Source organism: Corvus brachyrhynchos, unplaced genomic scaffold (genome assembly GCF_000691975.1).
Source record: "Corvus brachyrhynchos isolate BGI_N302 unplaced genomic scaffold, ASM69197v1 scaffold137, whole genome shotgun sequence".
Lineage (NCBI taxonomy): Eukaryota > Metazoa > Chordata > Aves > Passeriformes > Corvidae > Corvus > Corvus brachyrhynchos.
This window is the reverse complement of record NW_008238830.1, coordinates 314,414-329,594: the sequence shown is the minus strand read 5'-3', so window position 1 is coordinate 329,594 and position 15,181 is coordinate 314,414. Positions and strand designations below refer to the sequence as shown.

At 53.0% G+C, this 15,181-nt stretch overlaps 1 protein-coding gene and 2 non-coding genes across 3 annotated transcripts; 2 read left to right on the top strand and 1 right to left on the bottom strand.

Moving 5' to 3' along the window:
* Nucleotides 1–4,922: 4,922 nt before the first annotated feature.
* TRNAS-UGA lies at nt 4,923–5,004 on the top strand. The gene has a single exon. It is a non-coding gene; the product is annotated as a tRNA-Ser (tRNA).
* Nucleotides 5,005–6,461: 1,457 nt separating this feature from the next.
* On the bottom strand, nt 6,462–6,533 carry TRNAE-CUC. Its single transcript has one exon. It is a non-coding gene; the product is annotated as a tRNA-Glu (tRNA).
* Nucleotides 6,534–10,259: 3,726 nt separating this feature from the next.
* On the top strand, nt 10,260–12,260 carry LOC103618331 (C-C motif chemokine 5). Its single transcript, XM_008636715.2, has 3 exons — nt 10,260–10,567; nt 11,044–11,155; nt 11,662–12,260. The coding sequence occupies exons 1-3, from the start codon at nt 10,495–10,497 to the stop codon at nt 11,747–11,749; spliced, it is 273 nt and encodes a 90-aa protein (XP_008634937.1). The 5' UTR covers nt 10,260–10,494; the 3' UTR covers nt 11,750–12,260.
* The last annotated feature ends 2,921 nt before the right edge of the window (nt 12,261–15,181 follow it).

Here is a 15,181-nt window from a genome sequence, read left to right as displayed (position 1 = left end):
AACTTCAGGGTCCCTTCCAACCCAAATTCTTCTATGATTCCATGATATGCAAGAGGGAAAAGGACAGTACTTCAGTGGACTAATGGGAAGGTAGTAGAAATAATTTAATCCTTTGAACATTGGTGACGCTGATAACAAAAGACAATGCTGATTTTTCTTGCCATCAATCAGCCTTGTAAACCTCCCAGGATTATGGAGTCAATCCTTCCTACTGTTTAAATATTTTCACAGCTCTTATTAAACCAAAATAAATAAAAGAAAAGCATGTATGATAAAGGAAACTGCTACCAAAAAGATGCCATTTTAAATCTGTGGGGGGAAAAAAAGGAAAGAAAAAGAAAGATGCACGAAGGCCAGGTTTTCAGAAACTGAAAATGCAAAGTCAATATTTCTCCCCTAAAGAGAAGTTTGAAGCCAAAGCAGAAGGTGGCCCCCAGCACCAGAGGGACTCTGACCACCCTGCCAGGTGCTCCACCTTATCTATCCAGCTTTCCTTGCAAAACGTGTGTGGGCAGAAGTCCAGGTGCCTGCTGGGTGGCTTTGCTACTTTTTTTGTGTTTGTGACAAGTATCTTTGCCATTAGTGACTCTTAAGGAAACTTCCCTGTCTGACCAGCCAGGAGCCACCCTGGCAGTCCCAGCGGCACCACCTGAGCTGGGGCCCCTTCCCAGCAGAGGGGATCAGGGACCTGTGCACAGCCAGGTGAGGGGCACTCCGAGACGTGGCAGGAGCCGATGGCTCCAGACTTTCCTGTGCTTGGACTGCAGGGGTGTAACAGCCCAGGGTTTCCTTTGTTTGGATCCGTGCTCAGAGGCACCAACTCGAGCTGTTATTCTGTTGTTACACCAAGATTAAAATATTTTGAGCATCCAGACATTTGTGACTCTCCTGTGGGAAACCTGGGGTCGAGCTGGTGAGGAAACCTGGTCTGACTGGGCAAGTGTGAGGGGTGTGAGCACTCAAGTGGGGTCACTGGAGCCACGGCTGAAAAGGGACCTCAGTCCCAGCTCAGGCGGTGCCAGTGGGACTGGCAGGGTGGCTCCTGGACGGTCAGACAAGGATTTGTCCTTTACACCTCACTGGCAGGCTGCTGACCCCCACTGCCCTTGGACAGGGACTCTGTTCACCCTCGAGGACACACGTCCTTGTGGGCAGGTGGCCCCACACTGCTCCCATGGCTCCAGTCCCCTGCGAGGCAAAGGTTGCCTTCACTTTACATGTCCTGTCTGTTACTGGGGTGTAAGTGCCGTTCCCAAGGCTTTCACATGTCAGGCAAGCAGTACCATGTCACCTCCAGCTGGGATTTGTGGTGTTCCAGTGCAATCTTTGGAGCCTCCAGAGAACCCAGGGTATCCTGCTCACCAAGGCTGATGTACACTCAGCAATGTACAAGGCTTCCAGGCAACCGGGGCAATAATTATCCATGAGTTATCTGACCAAGCAGCAGATCTCCCCTGTCTTGAGAAGATGCAGATTTCTTTTCTCTCAGGTTCTTGGTATTGTTAACATTACTTCTCGGTCCTGTTCAGGCTGCAGATCTTCACCAGTAAATCCCAGTATAAACCCAGAGCTGTGTAAAACACTGATGGTGTTTGCTAAAAATGTGACTAAGCAGTAGGCATAGGAACAAGGTCATTAAACTCCAGCAACACAAACAAAAGAAAGAGCTCATTATTGCATTCCTATTTACCATCCTAATGGCAAAAGGCAGCATCCTCCTCTTCCTCATTTGACACCTCTGATATTCCTGCAAGCTCTTTCAGCTTTGTTTCCATAGAAATCATAGAATCACAGAATCCCAGACTGGTTTGGTTTGGAAGGGACCGTAAAGCTCATTTCATTCCACCCCATCCCGTGGGCAGGGACACTTTCCACTAGACCAGATTGCTCCAAGCCCCATTTAACCTGGCCTTGGATGACAGAGACACATTTAAATCCCAGGTGTGAACCATGATGCCTCAAGTTTAATAATGATTAAGGACTTAACTTAGGTACAACTTCAAATGTACAAAGTTTCCTCTTCACCTGCCAATGGTGTATTTTTCCTATATTTCAAACTGTGGATTTATTTACAAATTGAGAGCCAATAGCCTGTACAAGTCAAGCTGTCCTTGTCCAGGGCACAGGTTTACAGAACTGTCTCCAGTGCATCTTCTGCTCCAATAGGTGAAAGGCAGAGCTTATAAAGGGATGGAGTGAGCAGAATGAAACAGATAAAAGTGAGAAGTGGTAAGTTACAGCACAGAAATTGTAGGGCAAGTAGAGGACGAAAACTTCCCAGGAGCACAAGGGTGACATTTAACAAAACCAGATTGTCCAGCTTTAAAAACAGAAAGGCTGCCACACTAAAAGAGAACTTTAACCCTTTATGGATAAGTGACAGCAACAGCAAGGGATGCTCAGGAGGTGGCACCACAGCATCACTGAGGTGTTCAGGGGTGTTTCCAGCTGTGTGATGCTCAGGAGTGACATTATCACCTCTTTTGGAAGCCCTCCTTTAAAGACTCAACAAACTTCTCAAACTTCTTCCTGCCCCATCTTTTAGTAAACCTTTCTTCCATCCCTTCCACTTCTCTTCCAGACTGTGAACCCATGCTCAGGCTGGAAAGTGGGAGATGGCTTCTCTGGAGATGGGGCTGGCAGGACTAGAAGGCAGAACACAGGAGGATGGTTTCTCCATTTTCCTTGTATCTTCCTGCTCTGGAATCAGTTCCCATCTTATCTGGAAATATGGGACACAGCAGAAGTTGGCAGGCCCCTGGAAAGCCACTGCAAGAACACACGGCTTCAAATACTCCAGAGATTTATTTAAGCAAAGAGAGTGGAAGAAGCTTTAGATCCCACTGCAGTTTTCATTGTGTCCCACAGCTGGGAGATATGGGAGCCATCCACTGCCACAGACACTTCCTCCTGGACTGAAGCTTAAATTCTTAAGAGGCTGAATATGTGAATAGAAGCAAGAAAGGATCACAGATTTTGTGGCTTGATGCAATGCTTAACCCTATGAAGGAATGTCTGTATGGACAGAGCTTGCAGGGGTTCCCTGGTGTTCCAAGGCCCCTCTGGATCATCCTATGCCCTCACATTGCAACCAGTGACACGCTGGTTTATGGTGAGAGCAGTGTCTTTAACACTGCAGCAAGCGATGGGAGGGAACAGTGAATCAAGGAATCACAAAATCATTTCGGTTGGAAAAACCCTTTCAGACAATTGAATCCAACTATTCCCCCAGTACTGCCAAGGCCACCACTAACCCATGTCCTCAAGTGCCACATCTCCATGTTTTTTGAGCAATTCCGGGGATGGTGATTCCACCACTGCCCTGGGCAACTTGTTCTCGTGCCTGACCACCCTTTCAGTGCAGGAATTTTTCCTAATATCCAACTTAAACCTCCCCTGGCACAACTTGAGACCATTCCCTCTCCTCAGGAATGGTGAGCGCTGTGTGCTGGGTCCAGCAAAGCCAGTGCTCGGGCAGGGCTGGCACTGTTTTGGAAGACCACTGAAACTTGGAAGATCAAAAAGGGTGAAAATGAGAGTTTGAACATTTCCTTGATTTAGAAGCTCTGCCTCATGACACACCTCGTGGTTTTCCCTATTGCGTAACACTGTAAAGTGCCATTTGTTACAAGAGAAGAGCTGTCAGCTCTCTGTTGAACTCAGACTTTTTTGTAAACACATCCCGTTCTTTTTATCAGGCAAGACTGTTTTGTCTGTAAATATGACAAGAATTGTGGATGAAAATAGGTGTTCACTGCCAACGACACAAGATTAGATAAGGAAAAAAGTCAACAAGATGAAAGATTCAGAGGAATATTGGGGCAATTCCGACCAGTGCAATGAAAGTGTGAGTCCAGCTGGGTTGCAAAAACAGTTGGGGGATATGGTGTCCTCCAGTCTCCTCCAGACCCTGCTGTTGGAGCTCTCCAGACCACACCTTTCAACCTCCTTAACCCCCTCAGACCTCTCTTTTCAGGTCTGGTCTCCTCCAACCTCCTCTGTTATGGTGCCCCTCCTCTCCAGGTCACTCTGCTCCCACTCTGATTCTCTCCAGGTCCCTCCATTGGGGTCTAGACCCTCCCATCCTTTTGATATCATGGTGGACCACTCCAGACCCCATTTTGGGGTCTGGTAATGTGCACGTCCCTGCTAATAAATCCCCATGGGAGGGGCATGGAGTGCCAGCAACATAGAGAAGCTCTTGCACAGCTCTTGGACACAATTCCAGGAACCCAGGGAGGGCTTTGGATGTCTCCGGATGAGTCCCAAAGCCAGCTCCAAGGATAGTGCTTCTAGGAGTGCCCTCCAAATTGGATTTATGCTCCAAAGGAGAGGCCAAGTCACTACCAGACCTTGCTCAGCAAGGATTTCCTCTCAACAGCCACCTTTTCATCCTTTCTCCAAATCCCCTGCTCCAAAAGCCCAAATGCAGGCAGCAACCTGGTGAGAACCACACAAGCCTGAAACATCTTCTCCCAGCTGCAGGACAGAACCTGCCAGATCCATGGCTCAGGCTGCCTCTGAGAGCCGTGTCTGGACAGGCTGTCACAGAGGCAAAAATAGGGATATTGTAGGAAGAGGGGATGGAGAAGGCTGGGATGTCCCCAGGCCAGAAAAGGAGACTGGGGACAGTTGTCCTGGGACAAGTTTCCTGTTGGATACAAGGAGAGGAGACAGGACACAGATCTCCCACCATGTCCATCCCCCATGTCATCACCACTGGCGTTGTAGCCAGTGTCCAGTTCTGGTTCCCTGCACTCCTGGGATGCTCTGTGCAGGGCAGGTGGCAGCAGGAGCAGCAGTCCCCAGGCTGGACGTGCAGCAGGGATGGCAGAATCCACCTCCAGGGTGGGACCAGGTCCTGCTGTGTCCCTGGGCAGGGTTACAGCCAGGGGCTCCTGCGGACACAGGCCAGACAAGCTGCTGTGATGGCCGAGTGGTGAAGGCGTTGGACTTGAAATCCAATGGGGTTTCCCTGCGCAGGTTCAAGTCCTGCTCACAGCGGGAGTTTTACTGTCAGTCCCTGTCTCCCTGGCCCCAGGAGGGACGGGCGGTCACAACCCCTCAAGGGACTCCTGTGTTCCTGTCCTGGCCCTGGTCTCCAGGGACTCTTTACCTTTAGGAGATGGTCAGGAGGGTGTTCAGGGGGGCAGCCCTGCACCTCTTCTTACCACAGGAAGAAATCCTGCAATAGCATGTCCCCCCCTCTCCCCCAATACAGCCATGTCACCCTGTTCCCTACAGCTGTGTCACCCTGCTCCCTACAGCTGTGTGACCCTGCTCCCTACAGCTGTGTGACCCTGTTCCCTACAGCTGTGTCACCCTGTTCCCTACAGCTGTGTCACCCTGTTCCCTACAGCTGTGTGACACTGCTCCCTATCGATGTGTCACCCTGCTTTCTACCTCCTGTCGTCCTGCTCCCTTACAGAGGTGTCACGCTGCTCCCTAGAATTGTGTCACCCTGCTTTCTATAAATGTGTCACCCTACTCCCTGCAGCCCATCATCCCAAAAGCCATGTCACCCTGCTCCCATAAGGCATGTCACCCTGCTCCCTGCAGCTGTGTCACCCTGATCCCATAAGGCATGTCACCCTGCTCACTGCAGCCGTGTCATCCTGCTCCCTGCAGCTGCGTCACCCTGCTCCCTGCAGCTGTGTCACCCTGGTCCCTGCAGCTGTCACCCTGCTCACTGCAGCTGTGTCACCCTGCTCCCAAAATCCGGGTCACCCTGCTCCTTGCAGCCGTGTCACCCTGCTCACTGCAGCCATGTCACCCTGCTCCCAAAATCCGGGTCACCCTGCTCCCTACAGCTGTGTCACCCTGCTCCCTGCAGCTGTGTCACCCTCTTCCCACAGCCCATACCCTGCTCCCTGCAGCCATGTCACTCTGCAGTGATAGACTGAGCTTTGTTTGAACAAGCTGCTTGAGCTCTGTGATTTATTATGTCCCTGATAGTCAGAGATTAATGTCTTGAGTGTGTTCAAGAGGTAAGGGCAAAGGCTGATAAGAAGCAGATCCTGTGGAGGTGGGGTAATGTTTTTTATCATGCCAATTCCCTTCCTTCCAACAACTCCTGACTGGCACAATAAAGCATTCAGGAGAAATGGGGGCCTGACCCTGGTCATGGCATTGGAAGGGGACATAAACCATCACAGCCCCCAGTGTTGCATCAGTGTAAAACCCCTCCCCAGGGAGGTATCGGGGCACTGCCTCATGAGCTCCCTACATCCCTGTCCCACCCTGCTCCTACACCCCACCACAGGGGTATCACCCCACTGGCAGGTGCAGCCTGACGGCAGTGGGAGGACAGGAAGCTGCTGCCACCCCCCAAAATTCATCCCGCCCTGACCCAGTCCCACACACTGGGAGCTTCTGAACCCTGAACTGAACCCCAGGAGCTGCTCCAGGACAGCACAGCCACCCAGGAAAAGATTGGGACCTGTGGTGGCTGCAGGAGCCCCTTCCCTGGCTGGGAATCGAACCCAGACCGCAGCAGTGAGAGTGCCGAATCCTGACCACTAGACCACCAGGGATGAGTAGTGACCACCAGGGAGGAGTGGTGACCACCAGTGTAGAGTGGCCACCACCAGGATGACCTGCTGCTGGCATCAACCAAGCCCTGAAGGGACAGGGACACTTGCTCCCCACGGTTCAAGGAGAGGACCAGAGGGGATGGATGTCACAGCCTTTCTGGGGGAATTGGCAGCGATGCCTGTGGCGTTGGGAAGCCCCTCTGTGCAAGAGGACCCCACCTCTGCAGGCCAGGGAAGCAGGACATGGTTATGCCGTGACTCTGACCACTACTGAAGGCAGGTTTGGGGAAGGCAGTGACGGCAAATGGTCCGGGAAAAGGTGTAGCATCCTCTGGGGGTTTACCAGGGAGGTTTTCCTGCTGCTGCTGGATCATGGCCCCCTTGGGGCTGCTGGACATTGCCAGGCTCGTGTGCCACACACCACACTGGGCACAGTGTCATGGACACAACAATACTGACCCCCAGGGCACAGTCAGAGCTTCCCCAGAGTCACCTGGGGAGAAGAACAAAAGTGCAGGTACAGGCTGACTATCAGCAGAGCCTTTCCTGGGCGAGGGAAACGGGTGTGAGCCCCAGCACTGGGCAGGGAGTGTGTCTGGAGCCCCCATTCCTGATAGTTTTACCTTGCCATCTTGTTTTTCTATGAGGAAACAGCTGGTTGGGGCCATCTTTTAGAACCTATTCTGAAGCTGTGAAGAGCAGGTAGGTGATTCTTGTTTGCAGAGAGTCCGTAGGGGGAGTAGAGACTTCTGTCTTCCTTTGCCCCACAGAAGGGGAACAAAAAGCAGCTTCCTGATGAACAGGGAGATGGAGAGCAGCTGGAAATACCCCCCACTTCCCCCTCACTCCCCAGAGATTTGCTGCCAGCATGGGCAGCAAGACAGGGCATTGCAGAGCCCCGGATCCCTGCCCAGGACAAAAAGCACAAGGGAGAGCCCAGGGCTCAAGGGGACAGTAAAAGTGTCCCCTGTGCCTGCAGCTCCCAGCACGGCAGGGCTCCGATCCCAGGCGAAGGAGCGCTGACACAGAGGACGGACCTCCTGAGCTGTGTGCAGGGAGGAGACCCCGAGAGGGGAGCACGGGCGTGTCCCCAGGGCCCCTCAGCAGATGGGTGAACCGCGGCTGAGGTGGAAGTGAGTGGAAGGGCTCCAGGAACGCTTCCCGTGGAGGACAGCAGAGGGCCTGGTGATCCTTGGATGCTCGCGTGTGGTTGGGAGGGGAAGTAAATGGACAGAGAGAAAAAACCTCTCCGGTTTTCAGGGATCGATGCACACAGACTGGGGAAACCTCCGTGTGTCTTGCCTTGTCCCATGCAGCTCCCAAAAAATGGCCAGTGCAGCTCCCGTCTCCATCTGAGGCCAAAACCCACCACAGTTCCCCCCTGCAGCCATTCCATGACCTGGTCTGGGGTCCCAGTGGGACTTCGGGCATCCCGCCCCCCATCCCTGTGGTGCCACGATCTCATCCCAGGTTTCTCTGCAGTGCCTGGTGGATCCCAGATGCCGCCTTTGCTAACACGTTTCCTTGGGGAGCTGCGCTGCAAGAAGGAGAAGGCAAAGGGAGGCAGCTTTGGGGAATGCAGAGTAGGCCTGGAGGAAGGATGGAGCCACGACAAATGACCTGGCATATTTCCAACCTTCTGGCATCTCTGCTGTGAGGGCCAGGGCTGCAGAATGCACTTTCAAAAAGCCCTGCACAGAGCAAAGCCTGCCCGTGAGGGGCAAGGCTGAGCTGTGTGAGGATGCTACAGGATTGTGCCAGCCCTTGGGCATGTCAGGAGCAGGGAAGGGGGAGGCTGTGCAGGGCTGAGGCAGAGTCACCCTGCACTGTCAGAGCAAAAATCAGATGTCACGGTTTCAGTTGCCTTTACCAGCTGTGACAGAGTGTGAGCTCCAGCTGCCTTGCGGTTGGGGGAGCATCAGTACCTTTCTGTGGTTTCTTAGATCTCCATCTGGCCCTGTCACCTATTATGTCACAGGCAGTAACAGTTCCTTCGTCTGCCAGCATGTCTGGGAACACCAAACAGGTTCATTCGCATGTCCCAGGGCAGGACAGTCTCTGTCTCTGATCGAAGGTGAGTGGCTGCCACCCACCACGTGCAACTGGGAGGTGTCACGGCACAGGAGCTGCCTTTTGGAGCCCTTTGTCAGGCCGTGTGGCAGGGCAGGTGGAGGGCATAAAAACCAGACTTTTTCTACAGGCACTGCTCCTTGGAAAGAGAAATCCCAGCCCCAGGATCAGCCTTGGGGCAGTGGGGATGAGGCTCAGCACAAAATGCAATTATTGTTGTGCTGAGGAGGTGAAGGTGAGACCCACTGCCTTCCTTTGCACCTGCGTGGGTCTGGGGCATCAGCAGTGCCCCCACACATCAATTAGCCAGACCAACAGTCTAATCACAATTCTTGAATGCAACATGGCAGTAGCAATAAATAATCCAGCTCCCCACCTCTGACAGGGGGAAGTCCCTTGGCAAATTCCAGCTGAGGTTTTGTCCCTTGCAAAGCCTGAGTACCCGCAGCACGTTGCTGTGCTGCCCCAAAATGCCACCACCATGTGTCTGTGACAACCCCATGATGTCAGGCACTCGGTTCAGCTCCAGCTCCTGCTCATGAAGAGTCCTCAGGGTCCTCAGGACACCACCTGGATTGCTCCTGGGAGGATGAGTTGGAAAAGCCATGGGCTCCTGCCCACCCCAGCAGGGTCCCTGGCACAGCCCGGGAGACCCTCCTGCAGCACTGGTGCCCACCCATGGGGACATCATGGTGAAGGGACACTGGGGAGGCTCTGAGTGCCCCACAGACCCATGAGATCAGTGGGGGAGAAGAAGAGGGGCAGCAGAACAGCCCTTGTCTGCAGCCCTGCCGCAACACTGGGGCCGAGGGTCAGTGAGGAAATCCCAGGAACATGAGCTTGTGGTGCCTCGTGATCAGCAGCTGGGCTGGAAAACACCCAGAGGAACCACAGGCTGCGAGCTGGCAAAATGGGGCCCTGTCACAAAGAAGAGAGAGGTGGAAAAAGGGGAAATGCTCCCTGGGACATCCTGGAGAACCCATCGTGCCATGGCAAGGGCAGTGCCAAGGCCTCTGGGCAGACCATACCATGATCCCCTGACTGTGGGCAAGCACCAGGGACTGGGGTCTCTTGGTCCCTCTCCACTCCCTGGGCTGGGGAACCTCCTGCTCTGCCCTCTGCATCCCACCTTGTACCAAACCCCCTGGCACTTGGAGAAGATGCTCTTTGTAGAGTCAGCCCATCCAAGCAGGATTCCCAGTCAAGCCCTGCCATTACTGGGGGGTGTTGGGAGGGGTTTGGGGGCACAAGCCCCACACAGGAAGCACAGCACTGAGAATTTTGTGCTTGACGGTGCCAAGGCTGCCAGCCTGGATCTACAGGCAGCCTGCAGACTGAGTGTTCCTGCTGCCTGCCCTCACTGACCCCCTGTATCCACCCTGGACATTTCCCAGACCCACGACTGGAGAAGGGACCCCACGTCTGGACATGCACCTTCCATTTGAGGGTCTGAGCACCCCTGACCCCCAAAATGGGTTCCTTGAAGAGGAGACCGAGCTGGGTCCTCCTGGTGCTTTGGGGAGGATGCTGAGGTGAGTTTGGTAAGCAGAGTTGTTTCGGATGATGCAAATGTGAAGCTGCTGCTGAAGGGTGGTTTCGTATCCTGTCTTGGTCAGTGGGGGCTGATTTGCTCACGCTTACCTCCCTTCATACAGACACTATTCTGTTGCTTCCTCAACCAGCTGTTTCCTCTTTTTTTTCCAGTATTTGTGAGGCAAAGGTGCCATGACATCAGCTCTATTATTTTTTGGAAATTCCACACTTGCCTTCTAATCTGACTGACTGGCCCCTGTCCCTATAAAAAGCAAGGACTGAGCCAGCACCTCGCAAAAGGCACAGGAGGAACCTGCTCTGGTCCTGCTTCTGCTCTTGCAGCTTATCCCTGTCCAGGATGAACACCTCCACACTCTGCCTCTCTGTCATCCTGGTTGCTGCCCTCTTTTCTCAGGCCTTTCCTGCTCCATGTGAGTATAGCATCCCTCTGCTCTCCTGGGGTGGACTTTTGCTCTGACTGCCTGTAATTTGGAGCAGAACTGGCAAAAGTCAGCTGCAAAGGTTGGAAACCTGCTTGAATGACTTCTCCTGATTTATTTGGACTGGTCTTTCTTTCTAACATCCTTTCATCTTAGGGATGAATTTTACTGGTATCAAGGTTTTCAGGTTTCCTTTCCCCTGATTTTGTTTCTGGCCTTTAGGAGTGGACGCAGGGTAACCAAAGGGTTTTTTACCCTGGGATGTGAGTGTAAAACTTTTAACAAGCAATCCTAGCAATGTTGTTTATCAAGCTTTAGTGTTCACAGCAATTTCTTGCTGATTTTCAGGGAAAACAGGAGGAGAAGGGGCTTTCCAGCTGATTAAGGGGTGGTTGCCTGTGCTCTCAGCCAGGAATGTGCAAGTTATTGAGAGATGATCTCAGGCTGGATCTCCTGATCTCTTCCAGTGGGATCTGACACAACTCCGTGCTGCTTCAGCTACACCTCACGAAAGCTGCCCCAGAGTCATGTGCAGGAGTATTTCTACACCAGCAGCAAGTGCTCCCAGCCAGCAGTTGTGTAAGTACCGGCTTTGGGCTGTGAGGGGAGGCTTTGCCAGCCTTAGGGCTCCTGGCTTCACATTCAACAGGGCCAGGAGCAGGGTGCTGTGAGCTATCATCCCCGGGGGAAGGGAGCAGCCACCCAGGTCCCTGTGCAGCGTGTGAGCCCTCACCCTCCTCAGCTGAGAAATAAGTGGTCCTTGGTCTCCTTGGACTGTCGCGGTGCTGGGAATAAGGCATGGGAAGGAGGTCAGGAGCCAGCAGGACCTTCCAGAGCTGATGAGCCCAATCCACACAACATTCCACGCTGCATCCAGGCTCACCTCTGCATTGGACAAGGAGATGAATATCTGAGCGTGGCAGGTTCTCCCAAGGGACCCTGATCTCCCCCTGGGTTTTAGCAGGCTCTGCAGCTCCCGGATGCTTGCGGGCTTGTGGGAGATGATCCAATGACATGACCCAAGTCCCTCACTCATGTCCCTTTTCCCCTTCGGGACTGTAACCCCTGAACCTCTGACTTGCCAGGTTTGTGACCAGGAAGAAGCGGGAGGTCTGTGCTGACCCTGATGCCAGGTGGGTGAAGGAATATGTGAACAGCCTGGAGCTGCAGTGAGCACTGGAAGCTGAGAAGTCCTGTCAGACCATCCGTCAGAGCTTGGCACAGACCTAGAAATGCTACTGCCACGCACCAGGACCTGCTGAGCCACCTTGGGACCCCTGAAGTCCGTTCCAAAGGTGTCATTTATATGCAATAATTCAGCCACACTTAGGGCAGCCGTGAGGCTGAAGACCTCCTGGCCTTGCAGACCCATCTTAGGCCCTTCTGTGTGATGCGGCTAAACTGAGCTCCACCTTGTGCCTCCACTGCTAGAATGGGAGGGGGATTTCATCCCAGAGCTAGGTTGGAATTAGGTCTGAGTGCTGTCCTGTAAGCCCAGGCTGAGTTTTGCCTGCTGAATTTTGTAGCGGTGCAGTAGATGCTGTGGGTAACATCTGCGCCTAGAGAAGGAAGTGGTACCCTGGTTTCTTACAGGATGCTCGTTGTGGAACCGCAGTGTTCGGGCTTATTCTCAAACCACTGTTTTGTGCTGGTGCCAAAGAATAAAGTTGTTTTCCCTCTGTGTCATCTGTGTCGTTTCCCTCCTGTTTGGAAAACAGGGACCCCACTACGACTATTTTGGGAGACATAGGGGAAAAACCCCAACTTCTCAGCTGGAAATGCCCCAGCCTCCTTAGCTCTGAAAGCCTTTCCTTCTGCTTGGCCTCCCTGATCCCAGCACCTCAGCAGCAGCAGCCTCAGCACCTGCTAGCACCTCCCAGCCCCCATGCTGATGCAGAGCCAGAACTTCCTCCCAGCCCTTTCCCCCCATCATATCATAGGCTGGGAGCTGGTGGGGCTTTGCCACTGCAGATCTGGCAAAGGAATGCCTGGAAATCTCAGGGTGGGGATTCAGGGGTGTCCCTATGGTGAGATGGAAGGGGGGTGGCTGGGACCACATCACTGGCACAGACTGCTCTGGGAATGCAGCCTGAGACAGGCTTAGCCCTTGGGATGCTCAGTTAGTGTTCATTGCAAGACAGGCACCAATTCACTGCTGTTCTGAATCTTCCTGGGGAAGGAAACAAGAATTTTGTTTAATAAAGCACAAAGTAAAACCAACAAAAGCACTTTATCAGCCTGCGGTTGACATTTAAAACTGGCTGATTGCTTTGTGGGTAGAAAACGAAACTGCTGGTCCCACCTCCCTGTGCTGAAGCTCTACAGAGGATGGGAACAATTCGGGCTGTATCCATCAGAGCCGGCTGAAGCAAAAGTTCAGAAGCTTTTGTATCACCCCTTGGACAAGAGTATCCCCACCTGGCAGCTTGGCAGGTCAAGTCTTCACTTCCAAGGACATTTTCCAGAATTTTCCACTCCATCACCACGGGAGCAATTTCTTCAGGCCCCCCTCATGTCCAGCAACAAATGACCTCCAATAATCAGGGCCAAGAAAACCAGTGTGAGATAAAATCCTGTAAAACACCCCCAAGCCCCGTTGGTGCCACGGTGGTCTGCAGATGTTCATGTTGTCTCCTGACCTCCCCTTGCTCATCATCACCTCTGCCCAGGGCATCACCTTCCCCATCCCTGAAGGCGTTTAAGTGGCACATAGGGATGTCGGTCAGTGGTGGCCCTGGCAGAGCTGGGGTAGTGGCTGGGGCAACCATCCTAGAGGTCTTTTCCAACCTTAGTGATTCTGTGGTTCTGGGTGGGTGGACTCACCTGGAGCAGAGCAGGATTGAGAAAGAAAAGCAGCAACAAGGAGAGGAACAAGGCTCAAGCAGAGAGACCTTCAAGTTCCCATCACACAGACCATGTTTGTGCTTAGCACTGATCCATCCAGCCCCCACTTTCCACGGGGTAGCACCAGTGATGGGACATGTAAATGGGTGGGTTTAGGAGAAAGGATTCTTGGATGAAGTGGCCAGTGCAGATTGAAAAGAGAGAAATTGAAGTGGCTGAGGTGTGAGGCCAAGTTCAAACCATCAGTTCTCCAGGAGCGGCAGTGAGAGGCTGTGCCAGGATGTTCATGATGGGATTGGAGCAGGGACCAGCAGGGAGACAATGTGGACATTGGGACTGAGGGTAGCCATGTCTCCTCTCTCTTCCCAGGGCCTCTTCAAGTGAAGCTGGGACAGAGGGAACAGCCACAGGGTTCATGCTCTCAAAAAGGCCAGAGAAAAGCAGGCTATCCAGTGTTTTGCCCATGGAACTATGAAGGTCTTCTGATCTCCTGATGTTCTCTGCCACTGCAGGCAGTGAAGGAAACATTCCCTAAGTTCAGCAACTGGAAACCGAAACCAGAAAGGCTTGAGAAGGGAAATTCCCACAAGTGCCTGGGCACACAGCCAGGGACTGCCTGGAGGGGAGGCAGCTGCAGCACTGGATGATCCAGCCTCTCCAGCCTGTCCCTGAATCCCGGGCATGGGATAAACCCCAGTACTCCCCTCAACTTCCCTTTCTCCAAAACATCCATCCTCCATCCCCTCTCAGCACTCAAGGTCCCAGACCAGGGACAATTTGGGGCTCCTGCAGTTCCTCTGCAGCACCAAAAGCGGGGTTGGGATGTCCTCACGGGTATGGGAGACACCCAGCACCCCGTTCCCGGGCTCTTCACCCACTCCTGTCCATCCACTGGACACTGTGCTCCAGGGTTTCACAGTGCAGTGAGGTAGCCCCACTCAGGATACACCCCCTGCAGACTTTCATCTCTCCACATATTTCCCCAGCACCAGCACCATTTCCTGGAACACAGAATGATGCTGGGCTGGGCTGCCCTTTGCTGGGATGCTGCTCCTTGGATGTCCATGACCCTCTTGCCTCCAGCCAGCTTTCCTGCCTGGAAAACACAAGACTAGAGAGAAATCACAAGACAACACAGAGGTGCTTTCCCAGCCTCAAGAGTTGCCAAATCTGACCTATAGCTGCAGCAGGAAAAAAATAAACACTAAGAGAAAGCGCTTTTTTGCTTTAGAAAGAAGAATGGGATGTGGGCAAGGCCAGGACAGCTCTGGACTATGCTGTGAGGGCACTTGAAGGTGGTCTGTAAGAAAAATGCTGACAAAACTTTTAGCAGGGCCTGTTGCTGTAGGACAAAGGGGAATGGTATTACACTGAAGAAGGTCAATTTAGAATGGACATTGGGAAGAAATTCTTCTCTGTGAGGGTGGGGAGGCCCTGGCACAGGGTGCCCAGAGCAGCTGTGGCTGCCCCAGCCCTGCAAGTGTTCCAGGCCAGGTTGGATGGGACTTAGAGCACACTGGTCCAGCAGAAGGTGTCCCTGCCCATGGCAGGGATGGAATGAGATGGGCTTTAAGTCCTTTACAACCAAAATCCTTCTGGGATTTCTTCCCAGAGTGCAGATGTCAAGGAGCCCTGAGCATGACCTCCATGGACAAGCTGTGCCCAGCACTGTGCTTTTACCCTTGGGACCTGCTCCTTCCCATTCGTGTTCCCATGGAAAGCTGCATCCTGAGAACAACTGCAGCAGGTTTTCTGCTGCTT